Genomic DNA, 23,925 nt, shown 5'->3' with positions numbered 1-23,925 from the left:
AAGATTCCAAAACTTTTTTTTTCTGGGTCAACACAAGCCCATTTTTTAAAATTGCCAGTGAATCAAAAAAAATCTGTTATTCACACAGTTCTAATTTTGTGTGGATTTCCATCGTCTTTCTTTCCCCCCAGGTTCTACATTGGCTCTTTGCAGTCTTCTCCGATCATGCATCATTATTTGCAAGCTCTCAAGGTCTCCCTGATATAAGGATCCTTGGTTGTTAAGGCCTAAACCAACTCCTGTCAATGGAAAGACTCATCTTCAGTGAGAGCTGGATCAGTCCCTTAGGTCAATCATATTAACAGCTGATTAAAACTTAGCTTTAATGGGAATGGGGAAATTTTCCCAAGACAAATTTCTCCATATATTTGGCACTTACTGCTGGGGGGGGGGGGTGGGGGGGAGGGGAAGCAGACCTCTCAGACATTTCTTACCTCAGTGAGTGCAATTGGTTTGAGCAAAAATAACAGGAGTACTTGTGGCACCTTAGAGACTAACAAATTTATTGGAGCATAAGCTTTCGTGGGCTACAACCCACTTCTTCGGATGCATATAGAGTGAAATATATTGAGGAGATGAGCAGTCAGCATAGATTTCAGAACGCCCCATTGGCCTATAAAACTAATATCCCTTGTTTTTCCAAGAGCAAAAATAGTCACCAGCTGTCTGGCTTGTGGAAATAAGAAAGAAATATCTGCCTTGTGGAGGACTAGCTGGCTTAGAGGGTATGGAAACTCTAATCTATAGGCCATTAAGGTCTGACTCTGATGCAGGAACTGAAAGTCCTCCCCACCATGATTAGCAATCTTGATGGCACTCTCAGCCTAGAGGACAAGGATGGGTCATGGAGACTGAGCTCCTATCTCAGTTCCTCCAGGCCAGGGTTTTATGTATATTGGCGGCTTAGCTGGGGGGGTGTTTGCACTGCTGCTGCCCATGCTGTGTTTGTTCTTGGGCTAAATAATAGAGCACTTCAGTCTACAGGCGTGTCAATTCCAGGGTGAAGCGAAGGGGCCAAGCAGAGCTTGCTAAACTGACTACACCATAAAAGAACTATACAGCTCACTGCTGTTTCTTAATGGGGATGCTCCTGAAAGCAAGAATGATGTTGTGTGCACCTTTCCTCTCCTTCTTCTCTTGGGCGCATGGCTCAGCTTGCATCTGCCCAGGAGGACCGAAGGTTTAAAGAGGCTCAAGCCAGCCTCCAATTTTGCACTGAGGATTTTAGGCGATTAATGGCATCCAGAAGTAATAGCTTCCCACTCAGATAAATACACCCCAAATTGCTCACCGGAAAAATGGGGGACAAGGTTAAGCCTGGAGTCAAGTTTGGCTTTTTTGGTATTTTGATCCATTTTTATGTACTTTTAATCACACAGTTACCCCCATTATAATCCTTGTGCACTTTCTGCACTCTTCTTGTACAGCACCCTCGCTCTAAGCTACACCCCCCTAAAACCCTTTGGAATTGGATGATGACCATTTCCCGAGTGTTGGGTCTTGGAGGTGGTGTGGCAAAGAGGGTGGATTGTGAGTTCTGTTGGGGCTTCACTGCAGTCCCATAGCCACCTGTGTGAACACACACTGGGACCAGTTAGCAAAATATGGGACGCTGGTGTTTTGGGGGTGGGGATCCTCTGTGCCCGTTCTCCTGATGTTTCTGGGGAGAAATGTACATCATGGTGTTTTTCCAGTCACATATTGATTTGCTAACCTCCTGAGTCAGAGGCCCGACCCAGTCTGGGGTGACACAAGGTGTCCTTGCACTGCTATGACACGGCCCTGGAAACCAGACAGGACTCCAAATCCTTCCAAAGCATGACAGCAGCACACTGCAGTTCTGACTCATTTACTGACCACAAGGTTAATCAAAAACACCAGCAAAGATCCAGGATCTGATCTGGTAGCAACCCCCCTAAATAGACCTGAACTGCCTTTTGTTGTTGTTGTTGTTTTTTACACTTGTACAGTTGATGTAATTATTAGGACTTTCGCTTAGATTGAAAGAAAATTGTCCCTTGCCCCCCTCCAGAAAGCACGTCAGGAACAAAGTCAGCTTTTAAAAGGGACCAAAGAGGCTTTTGTAAACACATTCAAGCTCTTCGCTTTTTGCACAGCTCTGTGACCACATGCTGCGCTCCAGCAATAATAACCGATAAAAAAAAATATTGCAAACCAGCAACAAAGAATCCATGGCGCTGAAAACATTACTGAAAATGCTTTTAAAAGAAGAAGAATTTGAATGTCAGCTCCTTCTCCTCTCCTCGGCCAAGCCCCGAGTTCAGGATTTGGTGTCTTCCCAGCAGGGAGTGGAGACATTTTAAGGAATGCAGGGAGGCTACCAGGGAGCTATGCTGATTTATGGAAGCTGAGGATCTGGCCCTACTTATCAGCTAGAAGGCAGAGCTCTGGATTCAGGACATGGCGAGTGTGCAGGAAGCTTGCACTGCTACTACTACCTGTGCTGTAGCTGCTCTGGATTTCAGTCTCCAGCGCTGTCAAACCAGCAGCTTTCACCAGCATTGTTCTTGCTGATCATTCTTTTGAAAAGCAACTTTAAAATAATATAATCTGTAGTTAGAGTCATAGAGTTCAAAGTCAGAAGGAACCACCAGATCATCTACTCTGACCTCCTGCACATCACAGTTCGCTAATCACCACCCACTTACCCCACTGTTGATTCCAATAACTTGGATTAGACTGAAGTATTACAGCCTTCTTGAGACTAAACTGTTGCGTGCCACCAGGAGCGACGCCGGGTTTTTGGCGCCCTAGGTGGGGGTCCTTCCACGCTCCCGGTCGTCGTCGTCAATTCTGCGGCGGGGGGGTCCTTCCGCGCTCCCGGTCTTCGGGGCACTTCGGCGGCGGGTCCCGGACCGAGTGAAGGACCCGCCGCAGAATTGCCGCTGAAGACCCGGAGCGCAGAATGACTCCCCCGCCACCGAATTGCCACTGAGGGCGGCAAAATGCCGCCCTCCCAAATCCTGGTGCTCTAGGCGACCGCTTAGGTCGCCTAAATGGAGGCGCTGGCCCTGTGTGCCACTGGCAGAGAATAGGAAGGAGCAAGGTGCACCAATGGCAGAGGCGCCTGCCAATGGCAGGGAATTGATTTGGTGAGACATACCCAGATGCTCCTAGCAAGTGACCTGCACCCCAGGCTGCAGAGGAAGGTGAAAAGTTAAGGTCTGATCATGAAAAAAGTTAGGTGCACAGCTGCTGAGGCTGGGCATACAAAGTGGGGAATCACATCATCTAAGTCATTGGATCCATTTGAGGGATCTCATTACAAGTCATCTGGATCTCTGGATACTTTTCCGTTCTATCCTTATGGACCCCACTCAGGAAAGCATGGTTTCCGGGCTTAAATGCTTTCCTGAATAGGGATGCTATCCTGGATCAAAGCCCATGGAAGTGCTGGTTCCAACAAACAGTTTAAAGATGAGTTGGTTTGTGAGAAAAGATCTGCAGCCTCTGCAACATCCTTTATGTGAAACCAAACACTTGGGGCCAGGAGCCGTTTGCTGAAATTTGCTGAAAGTCTAATCTGCTGAGATTGGCTTCTGGAAAATGACATCACATTGAAACCATGTTATTATTGCGGACAGAATGCACAGGATACCTTTGTAGGTTGCTACTTATGAAAATAAAAACTACTTTAACAGCTGTCATTTTAGGAAATCTTACAAACAAATACAATACAATCCCGGCACAGGGAAACACACATTTCAGCAATAGAATGGAGGGATGTGCTGCCATTTGGAGACGTGCAGAGTTAATGCAATTGCAAGACATCATTGTAAAGTGATAAAGGGAAGACCCAATTTGCTGACCTCCCGGATTTTCTTATGAGGCACTGGGGTGCTAATAGAGATGGTCTGCACTGTCTGTTATGGGTTGTTTCAGTGAATGGGCCTCTTTTAATGTACTATATGTCTTACTCTCTTATATCACAGCATAATAGGTCATAAAACATCAAATAAATAAATGGATATGGATATTTCCTCCCAAATAGTTTGTGGATTAGACTTGTTTAATGCAGCTGGCAAAACTCATCATTTGTTTTAAAGAGATCATAGAATGTCAGGGTTGGTTAGGGACTTCAGGAGGTCATCTAGTCCAACCCCCTGCTCAAAGCAGGACCAATCTCCAGACAGATTTTTGCCCCAGATTCCCTAAATGGCCCCCTCAAGGATTGAACTGACAACCCTGAGTTTAGCAGGCCAATGCTCAAACCACTGAGCTATCCTTCCCTCCAAAGCTGGTGCCTTGAATCCAAAACATTTTGAATGTCATGGGAGAAGTGTTTCAAATCCCTTGATCTGAACACACACTTGTGACTGGTTCTAGGTGACCTCTCAGCCTGGAAAGAGAGTGTACTCTCCACCTCTAGGCTGAAAGCTGTCAAGCACAGCCTCCAGGGCTGAAATACCACAAGGGCTGCATGAGATTTACACCAAGATGGCAGACAGCTGACAAGAGCAGCTCATGAGATCTGGGGGCTGTTGAACAAGAACGCAAATTCTAGCCCTGGTTTTGCCTTTCTCCTGATTCCCAAACCCCAGGCTAAGCCTCACCTGGATCTGAATACTGTTCCCCAGTTCAGCTCAGAATTTCCCCCCCTAATTTGGATACATACCGGCAGTACTTAATTTTATTCTTCTGTGTCTGTGAAAAAACATCTAACCTTGGGGCTAGCAGTGACTGTTCACTGTTTGTCATCACAGATTGTGGATAGCAAGGCAGTATATTTGCAAATTAGGGTTTGAAAAGCAGTCTTGCTAGTCCCAAGCATTCAAAATTCATGAGGCCAGGCCCACATAATCCTGAAATTGGCTTTAAAATCATGAAATTAAAAATGAGGAAGAAGAAGAACCCATTTCGTTGCTTTCTGATCCTCGCGGGGGCACTCGGGTCACCTTTCCAAGCATTTCTCTGCAACAGCGAGGCCTAGACTGTGCTATTTTATTTTTTCTTTGAAATGAAAGTGGCGCGTCTCACACAGAAACAGATGAAATGTCACGAGACAGGATAATACTGCGAGAGGTGGCAGCGCTGAGAACGGGCCAGCTTGGATGGTCTCTGCATTTCATACACTGAGCCCCCAAATGTTTCATGATGTATGAAAATGTTTGGGAAATTTCAAAATATGAATTGCCCTGCACCTCAGCACTGCCTGGTTCATCGTTGTTATTTATCCTTTATGTTGCAGTAGCACCGAGAGAGATCTCAAGCAGGTCGAAGTCCCATTGTGCTAGGAAACCCCAGGATGCCAAAACTTCTCCTGCTCCCATGATATTTCCAGCTTGTATTTAAATAGTAAGTAGCAGAAATCTCCCAAGGAAATCTGTTTTCCTGAGCTTTCCAGACTGATTTCTAAACCTACGAGGCACAGATGAGCCTAGACTCAGAGGACTAGATTCACTCCAGCTGGGAGATGCAAACTTCATTCTAATGGGGGAGAGGGAATTGTTCCTATTCCCAACCTCCCTCTGGGTTTGTGCCAAGAAAGGACAGCTTTCTTACCCCCCCCCACCCCCCCACTGAGGTCTCCAGGGGAGCCCCATCTGAAGAATCTGCTGAAGGGATGGACACAGTTTCCAACTGCATTGCCCTCTACAAGTCCCTAAGCAGAGAGAGGTAGCAGCTGCCTTCTCCGGCCACCTTCTCCTTGCAGAATATCCACTGCCAGGTGCCCTGTGCCCAGACGGACAGTGGCATAAGTGACACAGCCCCCAAGTGAAGCTCACCCAGAGTCATGTGAGACAGGGCTACCCAAGCTTCATCCCATCTGAGAAACACATTTTGCAACTTGCGTGGAGCCTCAGGACCGTGACTAATTTTCATATAGAATTTGCATGACTGTTTCTCTTGACTAGAAGTGTGCCCAGTCGGGATTGTCTCCCTGTGCAGACGGACGAGAACTGCCTGTTCTCCTGGCTCCCAAGCAATTAAATCCTGTTGCTAAATCACTTTGTTCCCCCCTTGTGCTTCTGGGGGTGACAGAGAGAGTGCTCTGGGCTGCATTTTATGACTCTGGAGGCCACACATTGTGTCCACTTGTGTATCTGACCCATCTCATGGTCCTCTGCCATGACTGTACCTTATAGTTCATGCTTTTCTCAGTTCTGCAGCCCCTGGCTTCTCCCCAGCTCTAGGATATTTGTTGCCGTTGTGTTGTAACTGAATGGCTGTTGGTGCTGGTTTATATTTAATGGGTTTCATGTAATGAGCTTCACTTATTGACTTATCCAAGCAATCTGAATGCCCAGCCTGGGAAAGTTATCTTGGCTTCTTTAAGTTTGCCACCATTAGCAATAAACATTTTACAGTCCTGGTGAGATGGGTGATTTGTATGAAGCCGAAAATAAAGCACAACTTCAAACAGCAGAGCTCGGGGAGAAAGCTTTAAACTGATTTTTAATCACTAAACTGAGCAAACATAACAGTCCGGTAATAAAGATAATCTACGTGCAGTGTCTAGCACATGAGGGCCTGCCAAAGGTTCCCAGGGTATGCAGGCTGAGCCTTGGGGGCCTACAAATGATACAAGGACCATGAATTTGCTCAGCATTAGAGTAGGGAGTTGCCCATCCTGAAATTCTTGGCTTTGCCTGTCAACCTGCAAAGCCAGCTTGCAAGAAGCAGAGCCTGGAATGTAGTTTGGGAAGGAAACCCCTGGGCACAACATGGGCCTGATTCTCAGGTATTCCTGGGTGCATTTACACCACTTTGGCAATGTAAAGAGGCCTTAAAGTAGGTGGAAACAGATCCTGAACATTCCCACAGTGCAGAGGGCCTCCTCTTGGTGTAAACCTGGCTCTGCTCAGAGCCCATGGCATAGGGGATGGATAAGGGCATGGCTGCAGTGCCTTCCACTGCATCTGTTCTCTGCTTACCAGGGTTCGTAGGGGGCCCTAGAAATCACAGCATAAATCAGAGCAGCTCTGAGGCTGCTCTAACTTACAGCGAGGGCAAGGCAGACCCATGCACTGCCCCAGAATACAGTAAGCACAGAGGGAACTTAAAGTCATCTTTCCCCCCTACCCCTTACATCCATGACCCCATATATACTTTTGGCCTGTAGGATACTTTTATAAAGATGACAACTTTAACTCTGAGAGGGCATGTAAACATTCTGCCCACAAACACACAGAAACATATAAACCTATGCAAATGCGTAGTACAGTTCACTAACAGGTAAACATGCAAACGGTTACGGTCAGCAACTACACACCGTATTGTGCGAATTCAACACCAACAGCCATTCATTTACAGCACAACAGCAACAAATATACCAACACATAATACGCAAACCTATGCAAACACACAAATCTGCTAACTTACACAAGGAGGCAACTGTATGCACACATACACAAACCTGCCCAAACACACCCACTTGTGCCAACATGCGAACAGGAAACCCTGAACAAGCACACAGTCAAGTATGTAAGCAGACACAAATGCAACGTAAGGCAGCAAACATGATGCACAAAGGCACAATGCAACACAGCCATGCAAATATATGCAAAGGGTAGTGTATTCCATGAAAAGAATCATCATCCCCCTTTTTTTCTAGCTTCTAGATCTGCAACAATTCCTGCATTTTGCAAGAATTAGGTCGAGAATAGAATATAAGTGGAGTGGGGGTGGGAGAATCCAAAACACCTTAAATATTACAGGATTCTGGTATCTTAATGTACTCTTCTCTAAGACTTAGTCTTTCCCAATACTCCAGCACCCTGGAATGAAAGCAAAGCTAGCTGCACGGTATTGTGGATCCCTTGGAAGATTAGTCATCTTGGGGGCAGTGACTAGGCTGTTCAGGAATCTGTGCTTCTTGCCAGTACCTTGATGGCAGCCTCAGCAAAGAGGCCCAGGATACTATAGAAACAGAGGCTGCTCTGTTTTGACTCCTAGAGGGGAGTGTTCCAGTAAGAGGGGCAGAGTAGGGGGAAGCTTGCCCTGCTGATGCCCACACTGTAGCCGCTGGTTTGAAAAAGAGAGGCTTGAGGCTGTCAATCTGGCAGCTTTCACCAGCCCAAATTTCACTGGAAAGGAAGGAGCAGCAGAGCCTTGCGAGAAACTTGCTGGGCTCTTTGTCATCTCAGCTAATTAATATCCCGGCCTGTTGCCTCTGCTCGGCAAATGGTCCATGTTTCTCAGCACGGAGAGAGAAGCCAACACTGGAATGAAGATCTCCCCTATCACATGGCCTCAGGGTTGAGGAATGCTCTCTGCCTGTACTGAGAGCTTTGGGGCAAAGAGCCGCATTTCATACAGGAAATAATCACACTCGAATGCAAAGGTATGAGCCTGCAAACCTGTAACCAGCTGCCCGGCCCTCCTCCAGCCCTGGAGCCTCTGGGAAAGCAGTGGACTACAACCCCAAGGGACTGAGAGAATCAGACTCACATACATCTGACTCCAGGGGTAATTCCTAAGTGAGAGCTCAGGGTGATTTTTGCGGAGTGATGAGAACAGTATGGAACTGAGGGGCTCAAATGCCCCTATTTATGTCTTGTCTATCGCCTCTTGACACTCTCCAGAGGGAGAACATTGTCTAATGCTTAGAGCAGGGCGTGGTGTCCTGACTCTGCTGCCATCTTGCAGAAGTCCCCTTAGGGCACAGCCTCAGATCATGCATCTGTGATGGCAGCCATTTTAGCCAGCACCCCAGGGAGTGAACCCAGGAGCTCCAGAAGGAAAAGTAGGAGCTGCTGCAGCTTGAGCTAAAGAGTCACAGAGTGGGCAGGCAAACCCTGGAAGTTCAGTTCCCAACTGGCCTTCATTTCCAAGCTCAGAAGAGGCCTCTTTCAGAGCCAGATCCTCAACTGGTGTAGCTCCACTGACTTCAATGGGCCTGTGGTGCTTTACCTCAGCTGAGGCGCTGGCCTTGCTGAGTTAAAGGAAGTGAATATGAAGCCTGACCGCGCTGTGCTCGTCTGTTTATTCTCTACCTGCCGAGGCTGACAGAGTAGTGGTGTTTTATTGGTGATTTGCAGCTCTCTCGCTGAGTTTACTACTGACAGGGTCACATCTTTGCAGGCAGTTTAATTAGGAAGTGGGAGGCGGATTTGGAATGTGCTCGCACTAGCCTCCTGCCACAAGTGCCATCTCTCTGCATGGAAAGGGTCTTCATGGTGCAGAACAGAGTAGCTCGAAATCGAGCTGCAATTCTTGTCATCAGCCTTGAACGGACTGTACAGCCTGGCACACGGAAATGCCTGTCTCAGCAGTGCCACGTTGTCCCTGCAGGCTCTTGCTTTTATGGCTATCGGTGCTGTGTGTGTACTTGAGGGTTTAATAGCAGCAATAGTTACTTTTGTCAGGCGTGATCTATGGGCTGTAAAACTCAAGTTAGCATTCCTGTGTTCCACTGAGAGATGAAAGCACTTGGAAAAGGGAAAAGTTCCGAAGCCCATTAGCTATTTCAGAGCCGGCTGACATAAGGAATGAATGAGATCCCATTTTACAGCACACCTAAAAATCCCACTTTCTCACATCGTGGCTTGGCTGTCAGGGTAAACCGTCGCTGCTGGAGATATTTCTGCTACTGTCCAGAAAATGCTTAAAATCTGAGGGCCAGTAAAGGGGAACAAAGAACACTCCTGGTCAGAGATAGTGTAAGAAAATGATTTTAGAGAGAACAAAATGAACCATGGTCATGGGAGCCATTTAGTGACAAGAGCCTTAGAAAGAGTAAAACATTGTCCTGCCGGGCTCGGGACAGCCTGAAGGTTCCCTGGTTGTGTCTTGTCAGGGGTGAAAGAGGAGGGAGTGTTGTGACAGTGGAGCTGACTTGAGGTCAGAGTTGTTTCTGAGAGAGGTTGTGTTTTTTTTCCAGCACAAACTGAAGCTAGCAAAGTAGGGACTACGCTGATTTAAAATAGATTAACTAGGCGAAGGGTAACCTCAGTGGAGCAATTTGTGGGCAGCAGTCCAGGAGAATTTATTGCTTCACAGATTTGATGCTGTCTATGCATTTACTGAACACATACCAAGGCAAAACAACGGCAGCATTACACTTTTGCTGGGCCAGATTGAGTGAGGCCTGGGCTTAGCTGCACATTATTAGAGGCAAGAAGCTGTACCAAAGCAGGCTAATCACACAGGTGCTGACTATGAGATGGGAGATGGGAACTTGCCCTGCTACTTCCTTTGCTGAACCTGTTCTGTAACTGAACAGCGGAGTTCAGGTTCCAGGACTGTCTATTTTCCAGCTAGAGCTGGGTTCCCAAGCTTTGAAGATGTGTTGAACTGGACCTGGACTTTTGGCCAGGCCCTGGCTCTATGCTGGGCTCAAGTGGAAGCCCTGGACATGAACAACCCTAAAGTCTGGGGAAGCTAGCTCTGAATTTGGGTCCCGGGCTCATTCCTGCTGTCAACTTTCCATCTAAAAGAGAATCAGGTTTCCAGGTGGCCTCACAACAAAAGCAGCTCCAGAGGTGAGGTGAGTGCCTGTCCCCATTGGGAAATAGACTGAGAACCCTCCAACTCATTTCACATAGGCCACCGAGCAGCCCTTTGTTGGGAATGGTTTGTGGCGACTACCTGTGGGAGCCTACAACTGAAAGCCTCAGTCACCCCTCACCAATGCATGATTGTCTTTCCTTCGGCAAAGTCTCAGTCATTACAGAAATCTAGGCCTCTATCTCTCAAACCCTATTATCTTGCCAGTCCTCCCAACAGCCCTGGATAGGGCTTGCCAGACCTCCTGGAATCGGCCTCAATCTCCCAGTTGCTATTGAAAGCAATCTGGAAGATTTTAATAGGCCAAAAGTCCGGTCGAAGGGGGCAGTGCAGCGGGGCTAAGGCAGGCTCCTTACCTGCCCTGGCCCCGCACAGCTCCTGGAAGTGGCAGCATGTCCCTGTGGCTCCTAGGTGCAGGCACGGGCGGCCACCTCTGTGCGCTGCCTCCTGCCCAAGCACCGACTCCCCAGCTCCCATTGGCCAGGAACTGCGGGGGCGGTGCCTCCTGCATCCCAACCCCTTTCCACAGCCCTGAGCACCCCCCGCACCCAAACTCCCTCCCAGAGCCCACCCCCCCATCCACTCCAAACCCCTGCCCCAGACCGGTAAAAGTGAGTGAGGGTCAGGGAGAGCGAGCAACGGGGTGGAGGGATGGAGTGAGTGGGGGTGGGGCCTTGGAGAAGGGGCAGGGTAGGGGCGGGGCCTCAGAGTGGGGCAAGGGTGTTTGGGTTTGTGCGATTAGACAGATGGCAATACTAGCCCTGGGTTTCACAGGACTGCCCCACTTTGCTCCCCCAAACCTCCTGGTCTGGTTGAGTGGCTCCTGTTCTGTGGGGCTGGTTGGGCTCAGCTCCCCACGTCAGGCATTGTGACCTGGCCCCAGGAGCAGGGGGTAGGGTTACCAGACAGCAAATGTGAAAAATCGGGACGAGGTGGGGGGTAATAGGAGCCTATATAAGAAAAAGAACCAAAAATCAGGACTGTCCCTATAAAATCGGGACATCTGGTCACCCTAGCAAGGGGTTGCAGCACCACTCAGGTTTGGCTCAGGCCCTCTGATGTTGCGACTTGGCGCATGCGGTTGCAGTGCCACTCACTCAAATTTGGCCCAGTTGCACCCCATCAGAGGGCCCAGGCCAAACCTGAGCATTGCTGCAACCCCATCCGTGTGGGTCCAAGTCACAATGCCCGAACCAGGGAGCTGAGCCCAGCGCCCGCTCCATGGGACAGGAGCTGCAGGGGCTGCAGCTACAGGGTGAGTGCAGAGGGGGCTCACTCTATAATTCCCCCCACCTCCAAGGGGCAGCATCTGACCTCCGCCCCAAATCCCACAAACTGGGAGCAGGACCCATCCTACTTTAGCCACCGGAAATGTTGGGATGTATGTCTTATGGTGCACGCTATGGCTTAGATTAAACTCATCTGATCAGAAGGGCAGGTCATTAACTGCCTTCCCTAATTGTCAGTGTACTTCTTCACCTTCATAATCATAGAATCATAGGACTGGAAGGGACCTCAAGAGGTCTTCTAGTCCAGGCCCCTGCACTCAAGGCAGGGCTAAGTATTATCTAGACCATCCCTGACAGGTGTTTGTCCAACCTGCTCTTAAAAATCCTCAACGATGGAGATTCCACAACCCCCCTAGGCAATTTATTCCAGTGCTTAACCACTCTGACAGTTAGGAAGTTTTTCCTAATGTCCAACCTAAACCTCCCTTGCTGCAATTTAAACCCATTGCTTCTTGTCCTATCCTCAGAGGTTAAGAAGAACAATTTTTCTCCCTCCTCCTTGTAACAACCTTTTATGTACTTGAAAACTGTTATCATGTCCCCTCTCAGTCTTCTCTTCTCCAGATTAAACAAACCCAGTTTTTTCAATCTTCCCTCATAGGTCATGTTTTCTAGACATGTTACAAATTAACTCACTTTGTCGTCCTTTTGGGCATTGTAGGCCCAATTCTGCCTTCATTTACACCCCCCTGGAACTAGTGGACGTGGGATGTAGAACTAAAGCAGCATTGCCACCTCGAAATGTTCAAAAATCATGAGTCAACCCCACCAAGAATCATGTGATTTCCTTTAAAAAATCCTGGGATTTAAGAGAAATAGATTTTGGCTTCTTCTTCTTTACTCTCTGGTGTCTGAGCCCTCACAGTGTAATTGTTAACCTACATGTGTTCAAGCTTTTCTCTACAACCACGATGTCTAGAAAGTTACTTTTTTAAATGAAATTCTCATGCAATCATATACTTCCAGCAGCTGGGGCTTTAAGAAAAATACCAAATATTGAGAGACTTGTGATAAAATGAGAGCTGGCAACACTGCTGAAGGCCCATTTGGTTTATGGGTCAAATTCAGCCCTGGTGTAATTGGAAAAACAAAGGTCTGCGCGCTCCCTTTTGCTAGAGTTAACCAGGGCTTGGGGGTTTAGAACTATCCTCCCAGAAGAAAAAAAAAATCCATCTGTCCAGGAAAAGTTAGAAAATATTTTTGCATTTATTTCTTTTTTTATTAATACAAACTCTAGTGAAGAAATATTCCTCTATTTCCATTGGAAGGCAGTAACCCCCAAAAAATTAATGTACCGTACTGGGGATGTCTGGTGCGAATGAAATGTGCACTGAGACATATTCCCCACACACTATCTCTACATACAGTTGGAAAAAGATGGTCTCGTTATTAAGTTGTTCGCATTTAATTTCCTGATTATAAATAATCAATGTGATTTACAAAATAATGTATAGAAAATGATTAGATTCATCATTGCAATAAATTACTCAGCACAATGCCATCAGGTCTGACAGACAATACAATACTTTGAAACCCGCATGCAGGGGCGGGGTGTTGGCTTTTGCATTTGAAATCCAGGGGCCACATCTGCAGCAGGTGTAAATCAGAGGAGCTCTCATTTACACCAGCCGGGGATTTGTCCCAAGAGCTTTTGGCAGTTGTGACTCCACCACTTCTTGATGTTCCCACAAGGCCCAGACCTTGCAGAAATACAGTGTGTGGTCAGGAAAAGCTAGTATTTCCCCAGGAGGTGATTTCAGTTCTTAGGGAGAGAGAAATTGCTAGCTTCATGGCCTTCTTTCCCTGTGGTGGGGGGAGCTGCAGGGAATAGCACCAATAGGCTTCAGTGAGCAAAAGAAAAACACAAGCAAAGTGAAACCCAGGAGCTTCTATGGCGAGGGTACAGGCCAGGGGCTAGGTGGGACATTTACATAATAAAACATCTCTCCCTGACCCCTTGAGAACTTTGCAGCAGAGTTTGAGGTTCCCTGGTTTTCTAATCGTCTTCATGCTTTGACAGTCTGTATCTTTCGGACTGTCAAGACTAATCTCTGTCACGATATAAAACCCTATAAATCTGTGATGGACCAGCTATACTGTGGTGAAGGAGAAGTCCACATGGCACCAGCCAGGCTATAACTCATCATTTGGGATTAAAGATGGGCTGGACCAAGCCGCTGGGTCCAGCCACTCCCAAGCCTTGAGGAACATGAGATCCTGGTCCAACCTTTGTGTCTTGGGTCCATCTCTCATCTCTCCACCTCTGAATCCTCCCCACTCCCCTTCAGGTCTCCTCCTACCATAATCTCCCATGAACAGGCTGCAGATAAGCTTTTGCTTATAATTAACCTGTGTGAGTACCACTAGGAGGCACAGACACGCACAGGATCCCAGCAATCATCCTAGCGAGATCTGTGCAGTATTTCAGGGTGCTGAGCAAATATCATCACCCGCCCCCCGTATCCGTACTTCCCAAGCCCATTAGCTGAATCCCACAACTCTACCATAATTCCATTCCTATTAGCAAATATGCCGTGGTAGCGTAATAGAAGAATTTGCTGACTTTGCCTCCTTCAGTTTCTGCCATGGGGAGGGAATAATGGTGCTGGGATAAGGAACTCCAGCAGCACTCCAACATATGGAAAATCTGAAATGGCAGGGAATCCAGAAGCGCCTATGATTTCCCAGCCCAATCACTCACCATGTGGACCAGACTTTGCCTAAATATTGTCACAAGAGGTGACATACCCCCCGACCTGGAATGATGCTTTCCAGAGAATTTCTATCTCCATTAACGTCAGCTGAAACTTGGGACTATTCTGAGAAGCTTTAAAGACAGCAGCAGACATCTCCGCCCTTCCTTCAATGCAACGTCTGTATTGGACAAGTCCTTTTTTTTCAGTAGTGTCTGGTTTGCTTTGAACCCACTCCGAGGCAGTAAAGAAATGGTCAGGCGCAATATCACAGCCAGTCAATGCAAATCTCAAAAGAGTCACCAGCAGGCATGAGTTTCAGTTCTGGCCCTTTGTATTAGGACTAATGATTTCACTACAGTTTAACTCCCAGATATGTAACTCTCAGCTGGACCATGGTACATGCTCTCTCTAGCTGCACAAAGACAGCCTTTTGCTGTATTCCAATAAACAAGCCGATGCGTTTGTGCCTGTGAATCCACTGATAGCGTCCATCTTCACTGGGACAGTCAGTCTGTTTTCCCCCGCACAGTCTTTCTAAAACAGGCTGGTTTTCCTCTGGGAGATGCTAGATGACTTCTTGTTTTGTGATGGTGGGTTGTGGGATTGAGGCTGGCTGTTTTGCTACAGTAGCGATGGCCCCAGGGAGTAGCTTGTATTGCTCAGATCCTGAGCCTGCAGGGGGGGAAGGCTGTGGAGTTTCCGGAGTGGCTGCAGAAAGAAACGCTATGTTACAAAGGCAGAAGGAGCAGGTGCTACGGGACTACCAGGACTCAAGAGGCAACATTCAGATCCGGATCCCAATTCCATATACTCCAGAGTTTGGGGAAGGGCTAAGGATCTGGGTATGGCTGGATCCTTCTAGCCCTGGCACAACGGTTACAGAGAGGCCAATTGCTCTTCAATGAAAACATGGTTTCCAGTGGGCTGTGCACATGCTGCTGCTTAGGCTGCACTACAGTCTCCAGTGCAGACAGCCCCACTGGGGGAGTCTGCAGCAAGAAGCACAGGGTCAGGGGTTCAGTGCCCGCCTTTTACTCTGCACTGAAGATTCACCTGGTAGGTAGGGTTACCAACCCTCCCAGTTTCACCGGGAGTCTCCCGGAATAACGCTCTATCTCCTGGAGGCTACTGCAGCCAAACCGGGAGATTTTAGGTGTTAAAGGTCTGGCGCGGCAGCGGGGCTAAGGCAGACTCCCTGCCTGCCCTGGCCCTATGCCGCTCCTGGAAGTGGTTGGCACTGTTCCTGTAGCTCCTGGGGGAGGGCAGGGGGTCTCTGCATGCTGCCCCCGCCCCGAGCACTGACTCTGCAGCTCCCATTAGCCAATGGGAGCTGCGGGGGTGGTGCCTGCAGGCAGGGGCAGCGCATGGAGACCCCCTGGCCTCCCCACCTAGAAGCCGCTGTCAGATGGATGTGCCGGTCGCTTTCGGGAGTAGCCCGAGATAAGCGCTGACCCCCTGGCACCCTTCTGAACCCCAACCCCCTGCCCCAGCCCAGAGTCCGCACCCAAACTCCCTCCCAGAACCTGACCCCTCACCCCCTCCTGCACCCAAACTCCTTCCCAGAGCCCACAACCCCCACCCCCTCCTGCACCCAAACTCCCTCCCAGACCTGCACCCCCTCCCGCAACCAAACTCTCTCCCAGAATCCAAACCCTCACCCCCTCCTGCACCCAAACTCCCTCCCAGAATCCAAACCCTCACCCCCTCCTGCACCCAAACTCCCTCCCAGACCTGCACCCCCTCCCGCAACCTAACTCTCTCCCAGAGCCCCTGCACCCCAACCCCCTGCCCCAGGCTCAGCCTGGAGCCCCCTCCCGTACCCAAACTCCCTCCCTGAGCTCGCACCCCCTCCTGCACCCCAACCCCCTGCCCGAGGCTTAGCCCGGAGCCACCTCCTACACTCCGAAACCCTTGGCCCCACCCCCCAGCTCAGAGCCCGCACCCCCTCCCACATCTCAACCCCCTGCCCCAGCCTGGTGAAAGTGAGTGAGGCTGGGGTAGAGCGAGCGACAGAGGGACAGGGGCTGGAGTGAGCGGGGGTGGAGCCTCGGAGAAGGGGCATGGCAAGGGTGGGGCCTTGGGGAAGGGGTGGGGGCGGGGCAAGAGTGTTTGGGTTTGTGCCATTCGACGGTTGGCAACCCTATTGGTAGGTTGCGTTTGAATGTCATCTAGATCTAGCTTTGTGCTGTGGCCAAGCGTGATACCCTAGTGTTCAACCCCCTCATGCTGGGTTCTTTGGACAGAAGGACAATGGGGAGGCCAAGACAGGGAAAACATTAACAAAAGTTTTACTGGTTTTCCCCCAGAGATACCAGGCTAGTCTTTTGAGGCCTGATCTAATCAGCGCTCAGGAGTCATGCATTGTATTGGAGCATTAGTCCCCAAATTAGAGCTACTGTAAAAACTATCTGCTAGGGAGTGTTCAGTTGAATCAAGCATTCAATCTGATCTACTCTAACCTCCCTGTGTGTCTGTCTGTCCTTCCTGCAGAGGAATTTCTAGCACCATAATACCCATCTTGCATCACTGTGGCTTTGCAGTGTAGAATATGCCACTACTGGGGCGGCCCTTGAGGCTCAGGGATGTCACTGGAATGCCAGCCTGATTCTTACCATTCTTACTCATTTCATGTAGCTTTATTCCAAACAAACAAGGTCTGTTTTGGCCGCTGTCAGTCCTGCTAGGGATACTTACACATCTGCCCATTGTGCATCTGCGCAGGCATCGTGTTCGCTACTATGACGTTCGTCCCCAGATTCTCCTGGATCAGATGCGGGTGCAGAGGGTGGTGAGCATGAGGTGTTTCACTTGACGAGCCTAGAACCATTTCAGCGTCAGTAATCGCGAGCAGGACAGAAGGGGAAAGCACTAGACAGTCCAAAAGAGTATAGACCCAGAGGGCCAAATGTTCACAGCCAGGCCAGTAGTTCCAGGTGCACTATTGTGCAAATGATCTGGACCTGCTCCCTCCCTGTCTTCCACTGAGACTACACCTTAGCGCTGCTCTGCCTCTGCCACAGCAACACCGGCTAAAGTGTCACTCTCCTCTCATCGTGGGCTTCAGGAGACGATCTACGTGCAGGAGCAGCACAGGGGCAAACTGCTGCTCCACTACATACATCGCATGAGGTTATCGGAGCTTTCAGCAGCTAGTGGTAAAGCTGGGCCATGCTTTACCAAACCTTTCCATTGCCCTTTAGTGCTCGTATTGCTCCCATGACCCTCCTAGGGGGAAACAGGACTTGGGTAAGTAGCTGACTCTGTCTTTTGGGAGATGCAGCTTCTGAATGTACAGGGATGATGTAAGGACAGAGGGGCAGCTTGTCATCCCTTCAGCAGCTGCTCCTGTTGGGAAGCAGCACCTTCGCCACATGTAGCAACCTGCATGGAACTTGGGAAGAGGCGGAGCACAGGTTGCAGGAGGGAAGGGTTTGGAGGAGGCACAAGGAAGTCAGTCTGTGTGCTCACGGCTAGGAATGTTAACCTGAAGCTCTGTAAATAGTTGCATAAACCAGAGGGGCCGACTTTCTGGTTTCCCTGGGGGTGATCAATCCCCGCTCTGCCCCAGGCCCTGACACCACCCCACCCCGCCTCTTCCCACCCTATTCCACCCATGGAGTCGGCGCCTATGGCATAAACAGCCAGTTTTATTTAATAAGAACGGCGTAGTCTCCTGTTATTACTCAGCACATGGTACATGAAACACGATGCAAGCTGCAGTGGGGAGGGAATTACATCTCACACAAGCTGCAGCTTCTGAATGAAGATAGATTATTTACTTGGGTTGATGTGCTCAGCTCCCTGCATCAGGAGGTCTGAGCACAGGACTGGGAATCAGACACTCCCCATTCTGATCCCGGCTCTTTCCCTCCCTGTGACGAGAGGGTGATGGGGTTGTGCTGAGGATTAGGGTTGCAGAGGCTGAGCACAGATACTCACCCCCTAGCAGCATCTCCTGCAACAGGTTGTCAATCTTGGCCATGCCAAAGAGTTTGACAAACTGGATCTGCTCAATCATCTGCCAGGTGATGCTCTGCAGGGTTGGCAGCAGGAGCAGCAGCTCGCCAAAGCGGCCCCGCGAATCATATTGCCGATCGTTGATGTAATCCTCCAGGCTGACCTGCACCTGGTACCGCATCCGCTTGATCTTGGTGGGGTCGCTCAGCCCTTTGGCATCTGAAACAAACCACAGAACAAAAAATGGAGGGCTGTTTCCCAAGGGAGAGACCCTCTCTAGTGCCATGAGCCATGGGCTCAGCCTGGCCCGGGCTGTCTCTCTGGCTCCCTGCAATCTGGTTTTATAGACATTCGTGGTTCTTTTTTCTAGGGCTGAGTTCTCCCCTGCATCCAAACTTGGCTTGGCACAGAGGCGGGAGCCATCAGTAAGCCAGTTATGCCTCCATTGTTCTGCACCAACCTTGCCCCAGCATCCATTGGCGCTGCCTGAGGACTGTTCTAACTAACACCACTGGTATAAGCTCCCTAATGCACCTTTCACCAGCAGAGGTTCAGTGTAGCACAGCTCTACTCTGTCACCTCCAGGCCTGCTTCGACATCTTCCCTTCCTTACCTGGCACGCTCCCGCCATGAATGAGGAGGGGGTGGGCTGGCACAGGAGCCCCATTCTCCAGGTTTAGGTGAGAAGAGAGGTCCCTTCCACAAGGGGAATTCTCTGCTGACTATTTAAGGCCAGGATCTAGTCCCTTTGTGCCACCTGAGCAGCACAAAGTGACCATACCACCCTAAAAGAACAGGAGTACTTGTGGCACCTTAGAGACTAACAAATTTATTAGAGCATAAGCTAATAAATAGCTTATGCTCTAATAAATTTGTTAGTCTCTAAGGTGCCACAAGTACTCCTGTTCTTTTTGCGGATACAGACTAACACGGCTGCTACTCTGAAACATACCACCCTAGAGAATTATAGAATCATAGGACTGGAAGGGACCTCGAGAGGTCTTCTAGTCCAGTACCCTGCACTCATGGCAGGACTAAGTATTATCTAGACCATCCCTGAGAGGTGTGTCTAACCTGCTCTTAAAAATCTCCAATGATGGAGATTCCACAACCTCCCTAGGCAATTTATTCCAGTGCTTAACCACCCTGACAGTTAGGAAGTTTTTCCTAATGTCCAACCTAAACCTCCTTTGCTGCAATTTAAGCCCATTGCTTCTTGTCCTATCCTCAGAGATTAAGGAGAACAATTTTTTTCTCTCCTCCTTGTAACAACCATTTATGTACTTGAAAACCATTATCACATCCCCCCTCAGTCTTCTCTTCTCCAGACTAAACAAACCCAATTTTTTCAATCTTCCCTCATAGGTCATGTTTTCTAGATCTTTAATCATTTTTGTTGCTCTTCTCTGAACTTTCTCCAATCTGTCCACATCTTTCCTGAAATGTGGCACCCAGAATTGGAGACAATACTCCAGTTACACTGTTAATTCATATTTAGCTTGTGATCCACTATGATCCCCAGATCACTTTCTGCAGTATTCCTTTCTAAGCAGTCATTTCCCCTTTTGTATGGGTGAAACTGATTGTTCCTTCCTACATGGAGAACTTTGCATTTGTCCTTATTTAATTTCATCCTAGTTACTTCAGACCATTTCTCCAGTTTGTCCAGATCATTTTGAATTATAATCCTATCCTCCAAAGCTTTTGCAACCCCTCCCAGCTTGGTATCATCCGCAAACTTTATAAGTGTACTCTCTATGCCATTATCTAAATCATTGATGAAGATATTGAACAGAACCACACCCAGAACTGATCCCTGCGGGACCCCACTTGATATACCCGTCCAGCTTGACTGTGAGAATTTGTCTCCTAAACTGATGGTTCAGCCATTGCCTTGCCATGGATCCATAGTCCTGCCCTTTCAGAATTCCTCAGGAATCCCACTGCATTCCCAGGCCCCCACCGCCTCGCTCCCCGACCCTGACACGTGGGGTCCAGGTGGGGGATAACATTAGCTCTGCCCCAGTTCCATTGGGATTGCTGTGGTACATGAGCATGAAGTCTGGCCATTGATCCCACAGGAACACTGTGGAACCAGCACCTTCCCAGGACTCCAAGCTCTGCTAGTAACAATCCCATTGTCTTGCCCGCCAGGGCTGCTGCCTTTTTAACTCTATTCCAGGGGATCAAATTCCTCTGTCATAATAGGCCCAGCACTATCTCGCTGTATCCAAATGCCAGCACCCTGCAAAGAGACACAGGGTCCCAGAAGGGATTTGGGGACCTGAAAGGGCTCTGAAAGCACTGAGGAAACCACCTTGAGAAAACCAGGTACATCCCACCAAATTGCTGGGGCACTGGCTAGCATGAAAGCGGGGCGAAGCTTTTGTGTGGTTGCTAGTCTGGGTTTTGTAAGAGGAGATCTTTTTTGATGATTAATTGTTGAAGGTTTGGGCCTACCTGGGTCAAAAAAGATGATGGCTTTCAAGCAGGCATATTCATTGTCATCAATCTGCAGCTCCTGGAATGGCAGGACCAGCTCATCGAGGATTCGGATGGCCACACGAATCACCTCCACCAGCTCAGGGCAGTTCCGTGGGATTATGTGGTCATTTCCTTTAGGAACGCAATAGAACTATATCACTATATCACCAGCCTTCTCTGCTGCTCGTGATTAAACCAGCAACAAGGAGGCACCTGAGCGCCTCAGACTTTATTACATCCACCAAGACTTACAATGCTGACCAGGGCTTCACACATTCACTCCTCACCTCACATGACCAAAGCTGGAATTACGTGTGGTATGTGGGTGTGAGTGTAAGTGGGGACACATCACTCTGGCCTCCTGAATCAACAAGCACCCAGGATCTTTTGTAGACTTCAAGGACATCACAGAGCTGCTCCCCGTGGGTGGGCCATGCATGGGACGGGTATCATTACTCTGGGACAGGACGTTGCAACATGCTAGTGGTTTCCTAATGAGCACAACAGTCCTGTGCTTTAGCAACTGGGCTTTTTTCTATCTCAGAACAGGACTAAACCCACCTAGGACAAGTGAAATTTCCTCTTCCACCCATCCCTGAGCAGCAAATGGGCCTATCTCTATATACATCCACTGCCTTCCTCTCCTGTAGCAGAAGGGATGTGCTGGCCATAAATGCTGACCTATGTTACCCAAGCAGCCTCTTCTCACTCTATTACTGGGCAAAGGAAGATCATTGCAAGAAGGAAAAGCTGAATGAAGATGGAGGCTTTGCTTCTCACTTACACTAAGGCCTCTTTTCACCTCTCTGGCAGTGTGATGGGGTCTTAATGGGGGGGGGGGGGGGTCAATGACCTGTAGGCCCCTCTACCCTGCTGGAGCACTGTAATGGAGCTTTATGGTGGAAATGTGAACCAAGCCCTTAGATCTGAAGCACCAACCAAACCCCAGGGCGGTGCTGGGTTCCCTGGATACACGAGAATTCCGACCCAACGCGCCATTCAGCAAAAATGACACAGGACAAAATAAAATGCCCATCCCCTTCAAATCCATAAAGAGGATGCTCCCGTGTGAGTGTATCTGCTTTACTAGAGGAAGCAGCAGCATCCTGGCATAGAGGAGAAGTGGTTTACCTAATAGCAAGATGTCTTTGAACACCATGGACCTCTTGGCAGCTCCCAGGAGCAGGTGTTCTCCTGCGTGTGCCCTCAGCAATGCCACCTGCAAGGACAGAGATGTATTACCTGGGTGACTGGGAGAAGGGGGGGCAAGTGCTTTGATTCCACATAAGTAGAATGTAGAGGAAGTGCCCACTCCTGCATTGCGCATGTCAGGGCAGAGGAGTGGGGTCCTCGCTCTGGTTATATGTGGGAGATCAAACACAATGTACTCCTACATCTCACCACTCCTCAGGTGCAGCACCTCCAACCCTTTGGCCAGGGAGCCAACAATCTAAACCAAAAGATGCTCAAGATACTAGCCCAGCACCTGAAACATCCAATGACGAGTCACTGGGAAGGACAAATCAAAGCGAGCAGCAAGCTGGACTGGTCCAGATCCCTGCACAGAATTCTCGCCCACCTCACTGCACTGGCATGTGCAACACTAAGGCAGACTCACAACTGCTGACCACACACAAGAAGTGGAAATCGGGAGGTACAAAGCCCAGTCTGAGAAGCAACTGTGCACCCAGCATGGCAGCAGAGAGACACTCATCCTGCTCCAGTGTCCCAAGTATAAGGAAGGGCAAGAAGGTTCTCAGGATCCATAAAAGACGTCTTATCAAAAAGTGATTAGGAGAAACTGTGACTGACCCTGGGAGAAAAGACAGAGATGGCATCACCCCACAGAGCAGCCAGCCACTGGCTCAGGAACGGATAGTTGTGACAAGCAGGGATCAAACCCCAGAGACTCTGCAACCCAGCCTGGTGGGGGGCTTCCTGCCTCTGACAGATACCTGAGCGGTCTGTCTTTTTCTCACACTTTGGCAATCCTCACAGAACTTGTCACACCAATAATATCACATTGACTGGAATAGCATTGGACACTCACACCAGAGGGGCAGAGTCACTTCTGCATGATACGTGCCATGCTGGAGAGCTGGGGGAGCAGGGTCACTCCTGCATAATGCATTCATACCAGGGGAGAGGGCGGTTTCCATTTCACATTCTACATCATGACAATAAGTAGGATCATTTCCATGTCCCCCCTTTGTCCCACCAGGAGTGGGGTCACCATCTCATGCCTTACATCCCACCAAGATTGGAGTCACCGTGTCACGCACTACATCCCACCAGCGGGTGGGGTCACCATGCCACGTGCTATGTCCCACCAGTGGATGGGGTCACCATGCCACGTGCTATGTCCCACCAGCGGGTGGGGTCACCATGCCACGTGCTATGTTCCACCAGCAGGTGGGGTCATCTTCTGGTCATTTGCTCCCCCATTGGCAATGGACAGTTTAGACCAATGAAGGCAAAGAGATGTTTTTCTGCCCTAACGTTAATAATTGACGTTCTTCATGTTGCACCCCTCAGTGGTTCCTGAGAATGTCCCGGATCTTTTGCCCCACTTCTGTTAACAATTTCAAAGCTTTTGTAGAAACAAAGGTTAACTATTGGACAATGTGGCCCAGCTGCTTCTTAATAGCCAGCCAGGGATTTTGGCCGAAGAAAACAACTATTAAACATTAATGGAGAGACTCGGAAAAGCGTGTCCTGATAGGGATGGTCCAGCCTCTATGTGTTGAACAAACAGAGGGTGAAAAGGAGAATGAAGCAAGGAGCAGGAACATATCACAGTTTTCCTGGGTGTTATCTTTCAGCATCAGATGAAGCCAAGGGAAGCCTCACTCTCCTCACTCTACCATAAGTTTCAAGAGAATGCAAATGGGCTAGAACAAAGCTCTGATTAGAAAAGATGCTGACACTTGAGGGGACAAAGGTATTATGCAAATAAATAGAACAGGGACTTCTGCAAAAAGGATGAATGCTTCAAGGTGTTGTGAAACCCTCATTTGTGCAACACAATG

General features: G+C 49.0%; 1 protein-coding gene across 1 annotated transcript in view; it reads right to left on the bottom strand.

Moving 5' to 3' along the window:
- Nucleotides 1–12,884: 12,884 nt before the first annotated feature.
- HNF4A (hepatocyte nuclear factor 4 alpha) overlaps nt 12,885–23,925 on the bottom strand; it is a 33,815-nt gene continuing 22,774 nt past the window's right edge. The window contains exons 6-10 of the mRNA XM_024206961.1: nt 22,028–22,115; nt 20,873–21,028; nt 18,395–18,631; nt 17,150–17,272; nt 12,885–15,163 (exon numbers count right to left, since the gene is read on the bottom strand). Of these exons, the coding sequence (XP_024062729.1) occupies nt 15,021–15,163; nt 17,150–17,272; nt 18,395–18,631; nt 20,873–21,028; nt 22,028–22,115 (747 nt within the window). The 3' untranslated portion in view covers nt 12,885–15,020. The remainder of the gene's footprint in view (nt 15,164–17,149; nt 17,273–18,394; nt 18,632–20,872; nt 21,029–22,027; nt 22,116–23,925) is intronic.

This window comes from Terrapene carolina, unplaced genomic scaffold, assembly GCF_002925995.2.
Source record: "Terrapene carolina triunguis isolate 2854851 unplaced genomic scaffold, T_m_triunguis-2.0 Scaffold130, whole genome shotgun sequence".
Classification (NCBI taxonomy): domain Eukaryota; kingdom Metazoa; phylum Chordata; order Testudines; family Emydidae; genus Terrapene; species Terrapene triunguis.
This window is presented reverse-complemented; position numbering and strand designations above follow the sequence as displayed.